Raw genomic sequence first — 17,579 nt, forward strand, 5'->3', positions numbered from 1 at the left:
GAGCCCCACCCCCGGCTGGGCGGACTCAATGATTGCTCTGCGCACACGTCACTCTGAATAAAGGCGACCTCTTATTGGGCTGACAAGAGATCTTGAGGCGTGGCTCCGCCCAACGTGGGTGGGCGGTGGAGCAGATCTGCCGCGTTGGGGTGGTGGGCCTGAGGTCTGAACCGAGGGGCCGGGAGGGGTCGGCGCCGCTCTGGGAAGAGCGGGGAGTGAGACTATGTAGCCTTTTAAGTAAGTGTTCTCCCTCCTGTCGCCTCCCGCGCCCTCCTTCCCTCGGGACTGCTGCGCCTCGGGGGCCAGAGGCCGGGCGGGGCCCCGGAGCTGGAAGGGGGAGGGGCTCTTTCCTTTCCTCAGCCGGCGCTCCAAGCTGGGTGGCGGTCTCCGGGCGGCCCCCAGGGCCCCGGCCCATCGCCGGGTGGACTGCCCCGCCCGCGCTCTCCGGCTCCAGTCCTCAGCCGGGCTCGCTCTGCCCCTCTGGTGTGTTTGCGGGGCTAGGGGTGGGGTTGACGAAGAATGTGCCCTCTGACTCCCGCGGATCCCGGACAGGTCAGCAGGTCCGGGATCCCGGGAGCTCAGACTTGGGGCAGGGCTGTCTCTCACGGGCTGGGTGGCCTCCGCGGTTTAAGGGAGGCCTGGCGGGGCGGGTGGAGGGGGAGGGTGGGGGTGGGGGTCCGGAGCCTCGGGTCGAGCTGTCGTGGTCCCCGCGGTAATAAAAGCGCGGGGGAGAGAGGAGGGAATCCCTGCTACCCTGCCTCTCATGGGGCGGGGTCTCGTCTTCCTGCTGGGTAAAGATTTCTCCAGGAAAACTATGAAGCACCAAGAGGTGTTCCGGACTCTGGGTCTGTTCAGTTCTTTTCGTTGAAAATGGACTGCCCATAGGCTCGAGAGCAAGGCCGTGCCGCTCTGGCCGCACCTGGAGGTGCTGGGGACGTGGGCACTCGCGGCCCGTGCAGGGCCACGGGAGCAAGTGGCGCGTCTTCATTGAGGATTTAGGACATTCAGGGAATGAGGGGCAGGGGAGGCTGTAGGGACTACTAGTTTGCCATGCGAGCTGGAATTTTCCAAGTTTGTGGGTTTTAGGGAGAGAGGCCCCTATTTTGATTAAGTAATGTTCCCTCCCACCAACCCTAGAGAAGAGTGGCAGATATTAGCAGGATATTTACATTTCCAGGCCGCCTTGCCAGGCCTGGTGTTGAGGCAGCCCCCCCCGGGGTCCAGAGCGGGTCCAGAGCGCTAGGTTCAGGGCTCGTTCTCACTCAGCAGTCTGTCCTTTAATTGGTTGTTTCACTGGTGGTTTGTGGCCAGGGTTGGGTGGTACTCTGGCCCTTGGCCATTCTCTGAGGTGGAGGGTCTCAGCCACCTATGGGCCAAATGGGGCTTTGATAGAGGAAGAGTAGTTTTTAGGACAAAATGGGTAAAAGTAGGGAGAGCGCATCTCTTTGGGGAGCTCTAGGGACAGCAGAGGGAGATGAAGCTGCAGAGGTGGGCAGGAGGCCAGGAGTGAGAGGCCCTCCATGCCATGCAGAGAAGTTGAGAGTTCATCTGGTAGGGAGTAGGAGGGGAAGTCATTGAAGAATCCTGCACAGACTTCAGTGTTGGAAAGATCACTTTGTGTCTTTCAGGTGGACAGGTCTGTGGTGAATCAAGAGGCAGGGCCTGTCGGCCTCGGAGGGAGAAGTGCAGGATGGGAGGACACACAGGTACTTCTCAGGAGCCCTAGTGGCAGGAAAGCAGTTGGGCCGCTGAAGCTGGGTGGACACCTTGGGTGAGTTCTCTTCACCTTGGCTTGTCACCCGAAAGAATCCCAGCTGGCAGCACTGCCGGGAGAGCAGCAGTAAGTGTCTGCATAGGGCCTTGGGTCAAGGTCTTGATTGTGCTTCCTTGTGGCTCTTGGACTGTGTTGACCTCATGAGGGTGGCTGCTGGGGCTTTGCTCTTCACATGTCTGCCTCTGTTAGTGTTTCTATCAGGGCTGTCCCTCTGTTTATGAAGTGCCAGGATTAGGTGGGTGTCCAGTAACTTCCTCCTTTCCTAGGGGAGCAGGGGAATGTGACCATGCGATGATAGATACCAGATCTAGAAAGGATTCAGACCCGAACAATTGGACGTGATTTGTCCTGAGGTTGCTTCCACGTCCGAGAGACACTGAGCAGTGGTCCTTGGCGTTCCTGCCCTCCTGCCCAAAATACTGGCAGGGATGTGGGTGCTGGTGGTTCCCCTGCAATTCTAGGAGCAGGTGATGGAGTGGCATTCCGAAGGGCAGTTATGCTCCTCCAAACTTCCCCGCTCTGTGAGTGGTCACACCCCTTTTCCAGCCCTGAGGCCTTCTCTCCGACCGTGATCCTCCACATTCCAGCAGTCACTGTGTTTAGCCAGCTCTGAGCATGTTCATTTTTTCTGGCTTTTGGCCAGTGCCTGCAGGACCGCCTGGGGCCAGCCCCTCACCCTCCCCTGCATCTGGGCGGTGGATTTCCAGCTTCTGTGAGAGATGATCCCTTCCTGGGAGCTTGATCTTTTTCTAACACGTCACTATCATTTTGTTCAAGTGGGCCAGCAGTTACTGCATGCCTGCAGTGAGCCAGGCAGCGAGGCTTCATAATGCTTTGAAGAAGAGCTTTGAGAGACATAGGGCCAGGAGCCATAGACATTACAGGCCAGTAGGACACAAGTGACTGTAATACCATACGTTACATCATAAAATTGCTTCCATTTGGTGTTAAACATAGATGTATAAAAAGTTTTCCCTTTTGGCCTTTTCCTTCTGAGTCACAAATTAAGCCAGTTGGAGAATATGCCTGGTTGGGGTCTTTGGTCAGGGCCCTGGCAGGGCAGGAGAAACCACAGCAGTGAGATTTCAGCAGGGAGTGCATCTCTGGGAGGTGCAGACTTTCCTGGGCTGGATTCTGCTGAGCCAGGCTGCACGCTGTCACCAGATGGTCCCTGACAACCCAGACTCATCCGGGCTGGCAGGACGGTTGAAGACCACAAAACCACGAGTGCATACCGCCTCCTAAAATGCCCAGAACCGGTCTGAGGCCTCACTTGGCTGTCTTGTTCAGAGTAACCTCAGATAACTCACGTGCAGGGTTATTTGGTATCTCTGACTAACTTCACTGGATTTTCTATAAATCATCCCATCATTTGCACTTAGGAAGGGGTGGAATTTTTTTTTTTAAGGAGTTTTATATATGAGGATTCACATGTCTTTCCAGTTTAACAAGGAAAAGTCAGTTTACTTTACATGTTATTCAATATTTTAAAATATAAAACCAATTCTTGCAAGTAAACTTGTCCGATTATTTTAAAGCATGTACCCCTATGTAAGAATTCAACTCTGGCATTAAGCATTATTACATATTTTTAACACTGGGACAGAAAGGTCGAGAACAGTGCTGGACAGAGGTCTATGAATCCCTACTCCTGGACAGAGGATCCAGTCATTGGCATCCAGGAGACTGAATGTCCAAGAGAAAGCAGATGACTTGGATTGAAAACCAGCCAGCTCCATCTCATTCACCAGCAATGCTTGCTGAGAGTCTTGTGTGTTTACACCATTCATGCATTTGAACGGAATGTTTTAATGTGGCATTCAGGGCCTTTCCCTTCCCATGCTGCCCCTCTCTGACCTGCTCTGTTTTTATTCTTATTATTTCTCAGAGCTCATTTTCACGTCTAGTCAAAAAAAGTTTATTCTTGTGTTTTCTATGCTTACCAGGAACCTGTTCCCACCTCCTGACCCTTTGGCCCTGCTCTGGTCCCCTGCCAAGGATGCCTCCCACACTCCCCACCCCAACCCCTTCCCTGTTGCTCCCTTCTCTATCTCGTCCTTACCTCTCCTGGCACCGTTCTGGTTTTGTTCTGTTTTATTATTATTATTTTTTAACTCTTCTTGCTTCCCAGTTAGGTGGTTAGTTCCTCCATCGAAGCCCGTCTTGGGGGCAGGGGTGTTGGGGCTCTGCCAGCATCTTGTCTGAGGAGCAAGGAGGAGTGTCCCTTCCCAGCTTTGGTCTGACCTTGTCGCATCCTGTTTCTCATGTGATTTTTATGTAAGGCATCTTTACTTTTGTGCTCCGCCATGTAGAACCAGCTGTGTCGGGAACCAGGAAGCGTTTTGTTTTCTTGTGACTCTGTCCTAGCAAAATTATATTATCCAGTTGTTCTGGTAGAGACTCATAAAAGGATTATCTGGGTTCCAGTAATAATTGAATTCAACAATTCAAATACCTGAATGGTTGCAGAGCTGGGGCCTGTGAAGGGATTATACGTAGCCATTTTCATGCTAGGCTCTTCTCCCTAAGAGGATCTGCAGGGAGCTCAGGGGTCTTCTTTAGGCAGTCCCCAGGATGGCCTGCAGCTAAGACAGCTCAGGCTGGACCAGACTGAGGGAATTTGATGCTGAGCCTGTGTGGCTGTCATGGGGACTTTTCCTTTAGGAGAAATGAAGTGTGGAGTCTGTGCATCTGTGGCTCATGAAATAACCCCTAATCCAGGCATAATTATTTTACATGATGAATGTAGTGGTTAAAGGGATGGGTGTTAGAATAAATTCTGACATCTGTCTAACCTGGAGTTGGCCAGCTGACCCTCAGTTTCTTCATCTGTGACATGGGGCTAATGATACCTATGGTTATTGTGAGCATTAGTTATAGTTAATTATCTATAGTTATTGTGAACATTAAAATGGGATGAGGATGTATAGACGTCATCACAGTGCCTGACCAAGGATGCTCTCAAATGGTGGCTGTTTTTAACGTTAGCTATAAGGAATAGAATTCATAATGCACGTATGCATACTCTTCTGGTGTTTTCCCAAAATGGTGTTTGGGAATACTGTTACATAATGAGGAAGTAATTCAGTTTTTCACTCATATTTCATTCATCTGATTGTATCAAGGGTAAGTTTACTTGATGCTCTTTAATAGTTGCTAATTTTCTTCTTTTAATGAAGAGAAGAGGCCTCAGGCTCAAGTTCAGAACCTTTGGCAGGCAGTGGTATGTAGCCAGATTTTAAATAATGTCAATTGGATTTATAATTTTTAATTTTAAGATGATCTTATTGGGAAGTGATACTATTTTTCCATTTAAAGTAGTAATAAGGGTTCTTTTACAAATAAATTTTAAATGGGAGTAGGTGTTTAAAGGAAAATGTCAAACTTTAACAATAGAGCCATTGTGTACAACTGTACAGGTTATTTATTGCACAGGTGTCCTGCCCGGGGGAGGAGAGGTGTTGGCAAACTAGGCTGATATATGTAGCCTATGAGTTGCTTACTAAGCCATGTGCCCTGGCACAGGACTGTACCTACTGGGAAGATGGGGTGCCTTTTTGTAATTCTCACAAAGGCACCATGTGGGCCAGCAGAAAGTGGCGGTACATTGGTGTGCAGTGTGGCAAAAATAGTGAAGGTAGCATGTAAATGGGAATCCTGCAAGACAGGTGTTCATATTCTCCATTGTACAGACTGAGATGGAGGCTCAGAGACGTGAAGTGACATGGCTAAAACTCTGACTTCTTTTCTGTGCCCATTTTTCATATTCCTCTCTCACAGTTCAGTAAAACCACACTGATGTATGGTAAGGGGAGCAGACCAGGGGCATTGGAGGCCCCATTCACAACAGGAGCAAATCTATACAGAATATATAAATAATGTCTAATAAAAGTTTTATATGATCTATGATCTTTAATGAAGAAAATTTAATTGGAGGACATAAAAGAGGATGAAGGTGGAAAGACATACCATGTTCTTGGTTGATAAGATTCGTTATTATAAAGATGTTGGCTCTCCAGCCCATAAATTTAGTACAGTTCCAATAAAAATCCCAATAGGAATTTTCATGGAATTGATAAGCTGACTCTAGTTCATGTGATATCATAAAGAATTAGGAATAACCAAGTAATTTTGGAGAACAAGGGGAGAGGCCTTCCTCTATGAGATGTCAAGGCTTATTATGAAGCTGTAGTCATGTAAATGAATGTGGTCTAGCCCTTCCCCATCCAATGTAATAGCTACTAGCCACATGAGGCTATTAAGCACTTGAAATGAGGCTAGTATGAATTGAGGAGTAAAATACACATCAAATTTTGAAGAGTTAGTAGAAGTAAAAAGAATGTAAAATATGTCAATAATTTTAAAGTATTGATCACATGTTGGAAGTGTATTTTGGCTGTATTAGGGTAAATAAAATATATAATTTAATTTCACCTTTTAAAAATATGGCTATTAGAAAATTTTAAATAACATGTAATTATGCATAATGTATATGTAATTGCCTTTCTCACATAAATTTGTTGGATGGCGCTGGTCAAGACCATTGAAACAGAATAGAGCCCAGAAATAGGCCAAACATATATGGGAACTTGGAGTACGACAAAGGTAGCATTATCAGCTAGTGTGAAAGGGATAAAATATATAAAAGATGACAATGGGACAGTTGGCTTATGCTATGGACTGAATGTGTCCCCCCAGCCCCAACCCAAGTTCATATGTTGAAGCCCTAATCCTTAATGTGATGGTATTTGGAGATGGGGCTTTGGGTTCTCACTGGGGTTAGATTAGGTCATGAAGATGGGGCCCTAATGATGGAATTAGTCACCTTACAAAAAGAGGAAGAGACAGGAGAACTCTTTCTCTGCCATGTGAGGATACAGTGAGAAGGTGGCCATCTACGGTACAGGAAGTGGGCCCTTACCAAGAACCAAATCTGCTAGCACCTTGATTTTGGACTTCCCAGTTTCCAGAACTTTGAGGAATAAATGTTTGTTGTTTGAACCCCCCAGTCTATTGTATTTAGTTATCAGCGCCTAAGCAGACTAAGATAGCTTACCTTCAGAAAAAAATTAAATTAGATGCCCAATTTATAGCATATGTAAAAATAAAGATGACTTGAAGACCTAAAAATGAAACCCTTTAAGATTCTTAGAAATTACAGGGACTATTTTTGTGGCCTTGGAGTTGGAAAGGATGTGGTTTCAGGTAGCCTTTGCTGCGTAACCAACCAGCCCCCAAATTAGTGACTTAAAACTGCTACAATTTATTATGTCCTATTAATCCGTGAGCTGGCAACATGGTTCTTCTGCTAGTCTCACCTGGGCTCACTCATGTGTTTGCATTCAGCTGGTGGGTTGGCTGTCCTCACTGGACTACCTGGGCCTCTCTCTCCCCACATGGGTTTTCATCCCATAGGCTTCTGCATTGCATGGTGGTCTCAGGGTGCCGAACGAATGAGAGTGAAATCTGCAAGGCCTCTTGAGGTTGATACTCAGAAATCACAGAACATCAATTCTGTCTGTTGGTTAGTTAAAGCAAATCACAGGGATGGCTTAAATTCAAGGGGTGGGGAAATAGATTCCGCCTTCTCAGAGGGGGAATGGTGAAGTCAGTTTACAAAGGGGCATGCCAAGATGATAGGCTTTCCTTAGATCCCAAAAGCACTGGCCAGTAAAGGCAAAGACGGACAAGTTCAATCACATTAAAATCAAGCACTTTTTGAGAGAGTGGCATTGACATGTATACACTACCAGATGTAAAATAGATAGCTAGTGGGAAGCAGCCACGTAGCACAGGGAGATCAGCTCGCTGCTTTGTGACCACCTAGAGGGCTGGGAGGGAGACGCAAGAGGAAGGGGATATGGGGATATATGTATATGTATAGCTGATTCACTTTGTTACACAGCAGAAACTAACACAACAATGTAGAGCAATTATACTCCAATAAAGATGTTAAAAAATATCAAGCATTTTATTTCTGAAAACACCCAGTTGGACAAATGAAGAAACAAGTCACAGATTGGGAGAAGATATTTGCAACATCTTTTGGTGTCCAGATATATAAACAACTACCAATCATAAGAAAAAGGCTAAGAACCCATTAGAAGAGTGGTCAAAAGACATGATAAGGTAATTTATAGAATGTAAGGAAATGATGTTCCACTTCATTAGAGAAATGAAAATTAGAAACAGTGAAATACTACTGTATACTCAGACTGGCAGAAATGAGCTAGCCTGACGTTACTAAGAAGCGTTGGCTAGGATGTGACGTGAAGAAGGGAAATGCCCATGGACTTTGCATGGAGGTTGGAAGTGGTCCAGCGTTGGCAGCATGTGGGGAAGGTGCAGGTGGATGCATGCCACAGTGTCTCCTAGCAACATTCCTGGATATGTGCTCCAGGAACACATAAGGGTATAAGAGCGTTCATTTTAGCATTGTTTTTAATTCTGAAAATGTAGAAGCAACTTAAGTATAGGATATTAGATAAATAAATTGTGTGTCATGTTCACTTAATGCTGTACAGCAGAAATTAGTGGATGAATGGGAGCTGTATGGATCAGCACGGCTAGAACTTGAAAACATAATGGTGATTGAAAAGCGTATGTTCCAAACTACTTATAGTGTGATAACATTTATGTAGATTTTGGAGCCCTTAAAACAAGACTTTAGGACTTCTCTGATGGCACAGTGGTTAAGAATCCGCCTGCCAATGCAGGGGACATGGGTTCGAGCCCTGGTCCGGGAAGATCCCACATGCCGTGGAGCAACTAAGCCCGTGCGCCACAACTACTTAGCCTGCGCTCTAGAGCCCGCAAGCCACAACTACTGAGCCTGCGTGCCACAACTACTGAAGCCCGCACACTTAGAGCCTGTGCTCCACAACAAAAGAAGCCACCACAATGCGAAGCCCATGCACCGCAACAAAGAGTAGCCCCCACTCGCCACAACTAGAGAAAGCCTGTGCACAGCAGCAAAGACCCAACACAGCCAAAAAATAAATATTTTAAAAAACAAGATTTTATATTATTTATGGATACATGAGTTTAAAAAGGAGTACAAACATGAGCAAGAAGGATATAGAAACCACTTCAGATAGTGGTTGCCTCTGAAAGGGGAGGAGAGAATGGGATGGGGGGGCACATGGGCGATCCAGTCCACTCTGATATACTTTATTTCTAAAAAGAAAATCTGAGGCAAATATGGCCAAGTGGTAAGATTCAGTAATTCTGGGTGGTAGGTTAGCATTATTACTCTACTTTTCTGTATGGTAAAAATATTTCATTAAAAACATATGCATATCTTTAAAATGTTATAATTTGGGTCATGTATGATGTTCTAAAAACAGCCATTTTTTACTTTTGCAGTGATTTGGAGTCAAGTAGATTTTCTGAGCATAATTTATACATTTAACCTGTAAAAAAATTCATCTTGGAATTGGTGGGTTATCTTTGATCTTTCCTGATGGCGTGTTAGGTCTGTAGTGTAGAGTAATATGTGTCAGGGATGCTTTTTAGAAATTGTTAGATCAGGACTTTTATGTGTTAGGTCATTCTGAAAGTGGTCATTTACTGCTTTTTCCTCTCTCGTCCCAGGAGACTCTTTTTGCCCCATCTGAAGTCCATATGGCTCTGTATGATGAGGACCTCCTGAAAAATCCCTTCTATCTGGCTCTTCAAAAGTGGCGTCCTGACTTGTGCAACAAGGTGGCCCAAACCTGTGGCATTGTAAGTGCATTGATCCCGAGGGTGGTCCTTCTCCACTAGGCTTGGACCGAGCAGTGCTGACAAGGCCACAAATATGGTAGACTTCAGTTAAGTTTAGAGGGAGTCAGGTACAGGCCTGCTAAGTGCACCAAGCCCCAGGCCATGCTCGGTATGTGAATGAGCAGAGAGGGACTGCCCCAAGCTGCTTCCTCCAGGCAGCCTCCTGGGACTGCACCAGCCCAGGGTGTAATCCTTTCTCTGAACTCTCAGCCTCTGTTGTCACTGGTCTCACGGTATTCACCTCTGTTTCTCTTGTTTCCATGGGGACCAGGAGGGCTTCTCCAGGGCAGAAATCATATTCCTCCTCATCTGTGAGATGGGTACTCACTCCCATAGGATAAGGGAACGTGTGTACACACACATGTACGTCGCCTTCAAAGGCATTTCCTAAAGAGAAAGAAGCGAGAGAACTTTTGTAATAGAGGTCACAACCTCAGAAGCCTACAGGAGCAGCCAGGGAACAGGAACAAAAGAGAGAAACCATAGTCTGCTGCCTGGAGGGAGGGCAGGCCCTGTGCTGCAGGTCTTTCTGGTTCCCAGATTGGTGAACTTGGCAGGCATCTTACTTACACACCGTGGGACACAGCGAGCTGGGTGCCTTTGTGCCACCCATCTGCCTTGGGCCCTCTTCTTTTCCTACGTTGTCCTCTTTTCTTCTCCTACTTGTGTTCCTGCTTCTCTTGCCATGTGATACGATCTTAGGTGTGTCAGGCGGCTGAGGATTTGAACCAATGGAGAAATCAGTTAACTTGGGTTTCTCTGCAAGCTTGGAACTGGCTTTTCCCCATACCCAGTCCAATTCTCTGCCCTCAGAAGCCTGATTTTTTTTTTCAAGTCCCTTCTTGTTTTTATGATTGGTTTTGTGATTAATATCTTTTTTTTTTTTTTTTTTGCGGTATGCGGGCCTCTCACTGTTGTGGCCTCTCCCATTGCGGAGCACAGGCTCCGGACGCGCAGGCTCAGCGGCCATGGCTCACGGGCCCAGCCGCTCCGCGGCATATGGGATCCTCCCAGACCGGGGCACGAACCCGTATCCCCTGCATCGGCAGGCGGACTCTCAACCACTGCGCCACCAGGGAGGCCCTGTGATTAATATCTTTTTCCCAGAATTTTTTTACTTTGGATTTTAGAAGTTATAAACTTCGTTATAAAAAAATTAGAGAATAGAGCTGTTTCCAAAGAAGAAAATAAAAAGCTCACCAAAGGCATTCACTCTCATCCATTCATTTCACAGTAGCTATTACATGCTGCTATATGCAAGGCACTATGTTTGATGTGGGGATTCAGCCAAAACCATGAATAGGCATCATGATCTTTACCCTCATGGAGCTGAAATTCTAGTGGGAGAGATGGTCACACTGTGGGTACATATTGGCTAATTATGGTAAGTGTCACAGAGAAAGAGTAGAGGATGCCAAGCCATCATGTTAACTGGGAGGGCCTGACCCAGCTTGGGAAATACTTCCTTCCCATCTTTGTTCTACGATATTTAAAAAAAATACTGTCTAGATAAGAGTGTGTCATCATATGTAACTTTCTCTTTTTAAAATGCTACACTGCGAACCTCGCTGTTCTTTCTCAGGAAGCCCTGGGGGACCTGTCTGTCTTGCTGATCACTGTGTTGCCAGCCCATAGCACGGTTCCTGTTGCCCAGTAGGGGCTTTTACAGCTGCAAGTAGTGAAAACCCAATTGAGTTCACTTTAGCCAAAAGAGAATTTTGAATCATTTTGGTCACCTTCCTTTCAGTTACACTGAGGAATGAGAGATGCTTCTTGTTTTTTTTTTTTTTTTTGGAGCAGAAGAAGGTTTATTGCAAGGCCACGCAAAGAGACAAGGTGGCTCGTACGCTGAAAAGCCTCGAGCTCCCGGAAGGGTTTTGGCAAAGCATTTTTTTTTTTTTTTTCTTTTTTTTTCGGTATGCGGGCCTCTCACTGTTGTGGCCTCTCCCGTTGCGGAGCACAGGCTCCGGATGCGCAGGCCCAGCGGCCATGGCTCACGGGCCCAGCCGCTCCGCGGCATATGGGATCCTCCCAGACCGGGGCACGAACCCGTATCCCCTGCATCGGCAGGCGGACTCTTAACCACTGCGCCACCAGGGAGGCCCTGGCAAAGCATTTTTAAAGGCGGGCGTGGGGGGGGTGTCGAATGGTATATGATCGGCCTGTACACGGTTCTCTGCTTGCCTGAGGGTGAGGCAGCAGGGTGGTGTCACGGCTTATCAGCCCTTGGGCTCCAGGAGGCCTGGGCTGTGTGCTCGTGGTCCTCTAGTAGGTCTTCCATTTGCGGGGGGGCGTGGTTCACATCTGCAGAACAGCTCAGGAAATTTGCAGAGAGATGCTTCTTAAGCTGTGTCATCCTGCATTCCAGTGGGCCCTAGGCCCCTTACTGCGACCCCCCACTGAGGGGGGCTTGAGGGGCTGCTTGGGGCCCACACTGGGCAGCACTAGATTTCGGGCCTTCCTTGGCCTCGTTCGGTGGACTCGAGAATCAGCAAGGCCAACTCCTCAGCACAGGTCAGCTGTGGGAAGGAGCTAGCTCTCGCCATCCTGCTCGGCCTGGCCAGGTGTTGGTGACTAGCCCCTGCCAGCTGTTGGCCGTGTGATGGAGCCCCAGCTCATCCCTGTCTAATCTGTCATAGTGCTCCTTCCGTGTCCGTTGGTTGAATGAAAAAGGAGAGTATCCCAGTGGCCTCTTGGCTGTGTGATGGAGCCCCGGCTCGTCCCTGTCTAATCTGTCGTAGCGCTCCTTCCGTGTCCGTTGGTTGAATGAAAAAGGAGAGTATCCCAGTGGCCTCTAGAAGAGCGCTCATCCTTTCTGCCACCACTGAAGGACCCACGTGGCCTCAGCAGGTGAATGCTGAATTTCCTTTCATGGGGCTTGGCCTTTGGGCCAACTTTGGCGGCCTCTGAATCTTCCCTGGGGATTAGAGTCCTTTACTGGGCTCTAAAAATGTGAAGTCACGACTTTTGAATGTGTGTATCCCCAGGGTTAACCGCCTTCCCCCTTCCCCCTGCAAGCTGAGCTTGGGCCCCGCCCTCACACGCTGGCTGAGGGTGGAGGTTGGCAGGCCCCTCACCTGCCCCAGCCCCTCCCCGGATTTGGCCGCCTTTGATGGGACTGCCTCCACGTCCTCCACCGTCCGCTCTCTGACTGATCCGTGGAGGCTCCTCTCCCAACGTACCCCCATTCCAATCCCAGAGGCCTGTGACACCCACACACTGCTTCTCATGCTCACCTGTTCTTGTAACCATCCAGCTATTATGCACCGTGGCTTTTTCAGAGCCAGCTGGGCAGGCCTGCTGTACCCCTGGGTCTCTTGTCCATGGAGCTTTGGCGAAAGTTCTCTAGGTTTCCCTGGTGGACTGCGGGTGGGTCCATTTGCCTGTAGGAAAAACAAAAATGACAAAAGGGGATTAAATTTGGTCCTTTTATTGTGGCCCTCTAATTATGGGGTACTCAGGCTTCTGAGGGCTAGCCTGAGAACCCAGCAGCAATGGCTTCCACGTTCCAGAGAACTGACTTTCCAGTAAATACCCATACAGCTGAGCTAAGGGCGCTGAGGTCCATACTCCAGTTCTCAGGATTTGTTTAGTACAGATTCAGGTGACAGACATTGAACATCTAGGCACTGTGCTGGGTTTGCAGGGTTACACGGATGAATGGGGAACACAGCATGCCTTCAGGGAATCCTAGAAACAGGCTCTTTGCAGCACAGAGGGATGAGTATTAGAACAGAAGTGGTCATGGGCTCCTGTGGAGTGGCTGACCCAGCCTGGGGAGGAGTCAGGAGGGCACCCTGGGGTGATAAGACTAATGCTGCTTCTTGCTTTTATTCTTTCTTTTATTTAATGACGATTACTTATTAAAAAATTTTTATAAAGGGGCTATAATAAAAAGTTTTATTGTTAAGCTCTGAAATGAGTAGGTCCCTAACTTATGGTCTGCTTGGTCACTGTAAAGTTCGTGTCCTCCACACCGGCTGTTAAAACTCCATGACCTTGGGACTTCCCTGGTGGCGCAGTGGTTAAGAATCTGCCTGCAGTGCAGGGGACATGGGTTCGAGCCCTGGTCCGGGAAGATCCCACATGCCGCGGAGCAACTAAGCCCATGTGCCACAACTACTGAGCCTGTGCTCTAGAGCCCGCGAGCCACAACTACTGAGCCCGTGAGCCACAACTACTGAAGCTCACATGCCTAGAGCCTGTGCTCCGCAACAAGAGAAGCCACTGCAATGAGAAGCCCACACACTGCAACGAAGAGTAGCCCCCACTCGCCGCAACTAGAAAAAGCCTGCACGCAACAACCAAGACCCAATGCAGACAGACAAACAAACAAACAAACAAAAACCAACTCCATGACCTCTGTTCCAGAGACAGTCTGAACCTCCATCTCACGAGAGCCCCCAGGCACCTGGCCCTGTCTCCGGAGGGCGGCTTCATAGCTGCTCCAGCCCACTCCTCCGTGGCTGGCTTCCTCACCCCGGTCTCAGCAGGATCCTGGTGGAGATGGATGGGGCCACAGAGAGCCAGCCCTGGCTTGTGTTTGCAATGAAATGCCCCGGGCAGCATTGTCTGCCTGAAAACTTTGGGGGAGTCCCTGAAATTGGAGGCCCCCAGTGCACTCAACAGATATTGATTGGCACCTACCGTATGGTGAGCAGTGTGCTTGGTGCTGGGGATTCAGTGAAGCAGGAGCGGGTCATGCCTTATTCACGCTAAGGAGGCGGAAAAGGTGTGTGTAAACAGGCTCACAGAATGCAGTCACAGGTGTGGTGGGGACAGGGGTGGGGTGTCTCTGAAGCACCTCAGAAGTTGCTGGTCCCTGGGAGGCCCTTCCTCAGATGGGACTATGTGACTCTTTGATCCATTGAGCTGGAGCGGGGCAATCACTTGGCCTGCGTAAACATCCCCTAGGCCTGGTTCATGCTGTCCCCTGGCCTGGGGCCAACCCTCGGGTTTCCAAGATCTTTCTGTGTTCACGGCTGCCTCGAGGCCACCTAGGAACCTTGAGGCCATTTCTCAGTTCTGACTCATACCTGAGGGCCTCCCGTTTCTTTCTTTAAGTTGCACTTTCATTAACATTTAAAATTTTTATGTTTTTCTCCCCCATATCTCATTCCACATCTGCTACCACCAAGCCCATTGAGGACCTTTGCACATGCTTTCTTCTGACAAAAATGTTCTTCCCTTAGATCTTTAGCTGGTGGTTCCTTCTCTTCATCCATTCCTTGCTCAAAAGCTACTTCCTCAGAGACCTCCCTAACCACTCCACCTGAGTTAGCGAACCCTTGCCCCACTCCAGTCATTCTCTGTCCTGATATTTTGCTTTATTTTCTGCATAGAACTTACTGATATATGGAATATGTGTTTTATTATTCAGAAATCTGTATCCTCCACTTAGAATGTAACGTCCATGAGGACAAAACATCGTATCTCCAACAGTGCCCAGTGTCATGAATATTGAATGAAGAAAAAACAGAAAAACCAAACTCAAATTTTAATAATTAGTTGAATAAAGTTGGCTATCTGAAAATTTAAAAAAAATTATTATGTTTAATTTCAAACATGTACAAGTGGAACAAATCATGCAATGCACCCCACGCCCCCATCACTCAGCTTCCACAGTGCCCGGCTCAGATGCCAGCACATCTCACTTCTATCCCTGCTGCCTTCTCCCCTTAGCCAGGGGACCATTTTGAAGCAAATTCCAGAAAATTATATAAGGTAGTCATGTGATTTCATCTGTAAATATGTAGGAATGGAGTTTTAAATGATAAGGACTTAAAAGAATAATCACATACCATTATCACAGCTAAAAAATTCCTCAATAACCCCTTACAGTTGTCAAATGTCTAGTCACTGTTCAAATTTCCCAGATTGTTTCATAATTTTTTGTTTGTTTGTTTTCCAGTTGGTTTGTTTAAATCAGAATCCAAAGGTGATCCACACATTATTCTGGATTGGTAGGCCTTTTAAAAAAAATTTAAGTATAGTTGATTTACAGTCTTATGTTAGTTTTAGGTGTATAGCAAAGTGATTGTTTTATATATATATATATATATATATATATATATATATATATATATTTTTTTTTTTTTTTAGCGGTACGCGGGCCTCTCACTGTTGTGGCCTCTCCCGTTGCGGAGCACAGGCTCCGGACACGCAGGTTCAGCGGCCATGGCTCACGGGCCCAGCCGCTCCGCGGCATGTGGGACCCTCCCGGACCGGGACACGAACCCATGTCCCCTGCATCGGCAGGTGGACTCTCAACCACTGCGCCACCAGGGAAGCCCCTATATATATTTTTTTTTTTCAGGTTCTTTTCCATTATAGGTTATTACAAGATATTGAATATAGTTCCCTGTGCTATACAGTAAATTCTTGTTGCTTGGTATGCCTTTTAAATCTCTTTTCCTCCTAACTTTCTTGAGCTAAACTTTGAAAAGAACAACTAAACTGCACCTACTCAGTGTGTAAAACTGGATCCATTTTGACATGTGTGTAGACTTGTGAAATCATCACCACAGTCTGTTTTTTTAACTGTAGGCCCCACTTTCCTCATTTTCCTTCTTTCCTCACAATTCAAGCATCAAGGTCATTCATCCTGTAGAGTTTCCTGCCTTCTGGCTTTTGCCGGTTGCAGTCCTGTGGTGGTGTTTACCATGGTCCTCTGGTCTCTGCATTTCCTGAACTTGGTAGTTAAGTCTAGCTCTGGGTCTGATTGAGTCTTGATTTTTTGCAGAGAGGCAAGCCCACTTCATAGACAGTTGTGATCTTCCATCAAAGAGGGCCTCCCTTTTCTGCCGTGAGCCATTGGCCTATCCCTCGTGGGGAGAGAAGCTCTTTCTGACCTGCCTGAGGAAGCTCCTAATGACAACTGCTCTTGAAGGCCCCAGAGTTTCGTGGTGTCTTCACAGAGGAAACTCCAGCAGATGCTGGGCTGTGCTCCCTGCTCCCAGCACTGGCCTCCAGGAGGCCACAGGACTGGGCTCTGGTGAGGTGGGGAACAGGAGGTTGAGTCCTGGCTCTGTCACTCACTGGCTGCGTGCCCCTGGACAGGTTGCTGGACTTCCTTGAGCCTCAGTTTCCTTGTCTGTACAGTGGGGATAGCGCAGAAGCTGCTTGCCTTGCGCCATGCTGCTTTAGGAGCTGGGGCTCTGAGGGACTTCACCACTTTGGTCGTCGTCTTCCAGGTGCACTTGAATCTGAGAGATTCCTCTTAAATGTGAGTCCCTGGGCCAAGCACAGATCCACGTGTGGTTGCCAGGGCAGCTCCTTGCCTTTACTGCGTTGAGCAAAGAAGCTGGTGCCTGGTCATCATGGTGGCCATGGTGGGACCAAAATTCACGTTTCAGGTTGAGCCTGCCCCAGAGACACAGTCTGGCACCTGAGACATCTCTGGTGGAGGTGGCAGCCTGCAATAGGAAACTCTATTTCTGTGGCTGGTAAAACTGTGATCACAGTTCAGCTTAAAAAAGCATAGAAAGAAGATGGGAAGGAAACTGTCTTCATTGTGCTGCATTTATCATTCAGGTGGTGGGATTCCGTGTGTTTTTTTAGTTTCACTTTTCTGTACTTTCCAAACTATCGTTTCTTCATCTGGAATCATTCCTGACCCTGCTGAGGACAGAGGGGGCCCCTGGGGTAGCTGCGGGGAGGGCCCAGCGGGGTGGGAGTGAGCCCTCCGGTCTGAGGCCCCGGGATGGGAGAGGCATGTGCTTCCTCCCTCGGCTGGGTGGGGGCCTCAGCTTCCATCACAGTGACAACAGATCAGCTGCTGCCCCTTTGGCCAGTGACCCCAGAGGTTCTCTCTGCCAGCAGGTCCCCGTGGCAGTTCCGCTGGAGCATCTTTGGATGCCTCGTGTTCTGCTGAAGTTGTAAATGACACGTCTGTTGAGTATTCACCCTAATTTTTTTTTTCCAGGTGTTAGTACCCTGCAAAGGAAGCCTGTCAGGCAGTGTTCAGTCTACTTGTCAGTTTGAGTCCTATATTTTGATCCCAGTGGAAGAACACTTTCAGACCTTAAATGGAAAGGTATTC

The 17,579-nt window shown here is 47.9% G+C and overlaps 1 protein-coding gene across 11 annotated transcripts in view; it reads left to right on the forward strand.

Moving 5' to 3' along the window:
- Nucleotides 1-119: 119 nt before the first annotated feature.
- The window catches only part of ANKRD27 (ankyrin repeat domain 27), a 55,989-nt gene continuing 38,529 nt past the window's right edge, over nt 120-17,579 (forward strand). For 5 of the 11 annotated variants that reach the window (XM_060084216.1, XM_060084214.1, XM_060084208.1 and 2 more), the window contains exons 1-4: nt 120-237; nt 1,629-1,840; nt 9,368-9,499; nt 17,463-17,573. In XM_060084216.1, coding sequence (XP_059940199.1) covers nt 9,398-9,499; nt 17,463-17,573 — 213 coding nt within the window. In that variant the 5' untranslated portion in view covers nt 120-237; nt 1,629-1,840; nt 9,368-9,397. Of the gene's footprint in view, nt 238-389; nt 484-1,628; nt 1,841-7,765; nt 7,904-9,367; nt 9,500-17,462; nt 17,574-17,579 lie in introns of those variants that run through there. The other 6 variants (XM_060084211.1, XM_060084212.1, XM_060084209.1 and 3 more) reach the window with 6 other exon arrangements.

The sequence above is a fragment of the Mesoplodon densirostris genome, chromosome 19, assembly GCF_025265405.1.
Source record: "Mesoplodon densirostris isolate mMesDen1 chromosome 19, mMesDen1 primary haplotype, whole genome shotgun sequence".
NCBI classification, from domain to species: Eukaryota; Metazoa; Chordata; class Mammalia; order Artiodactyla; family Ziphiidae; genus Mesoplodon; species Mesoplodon densirostris.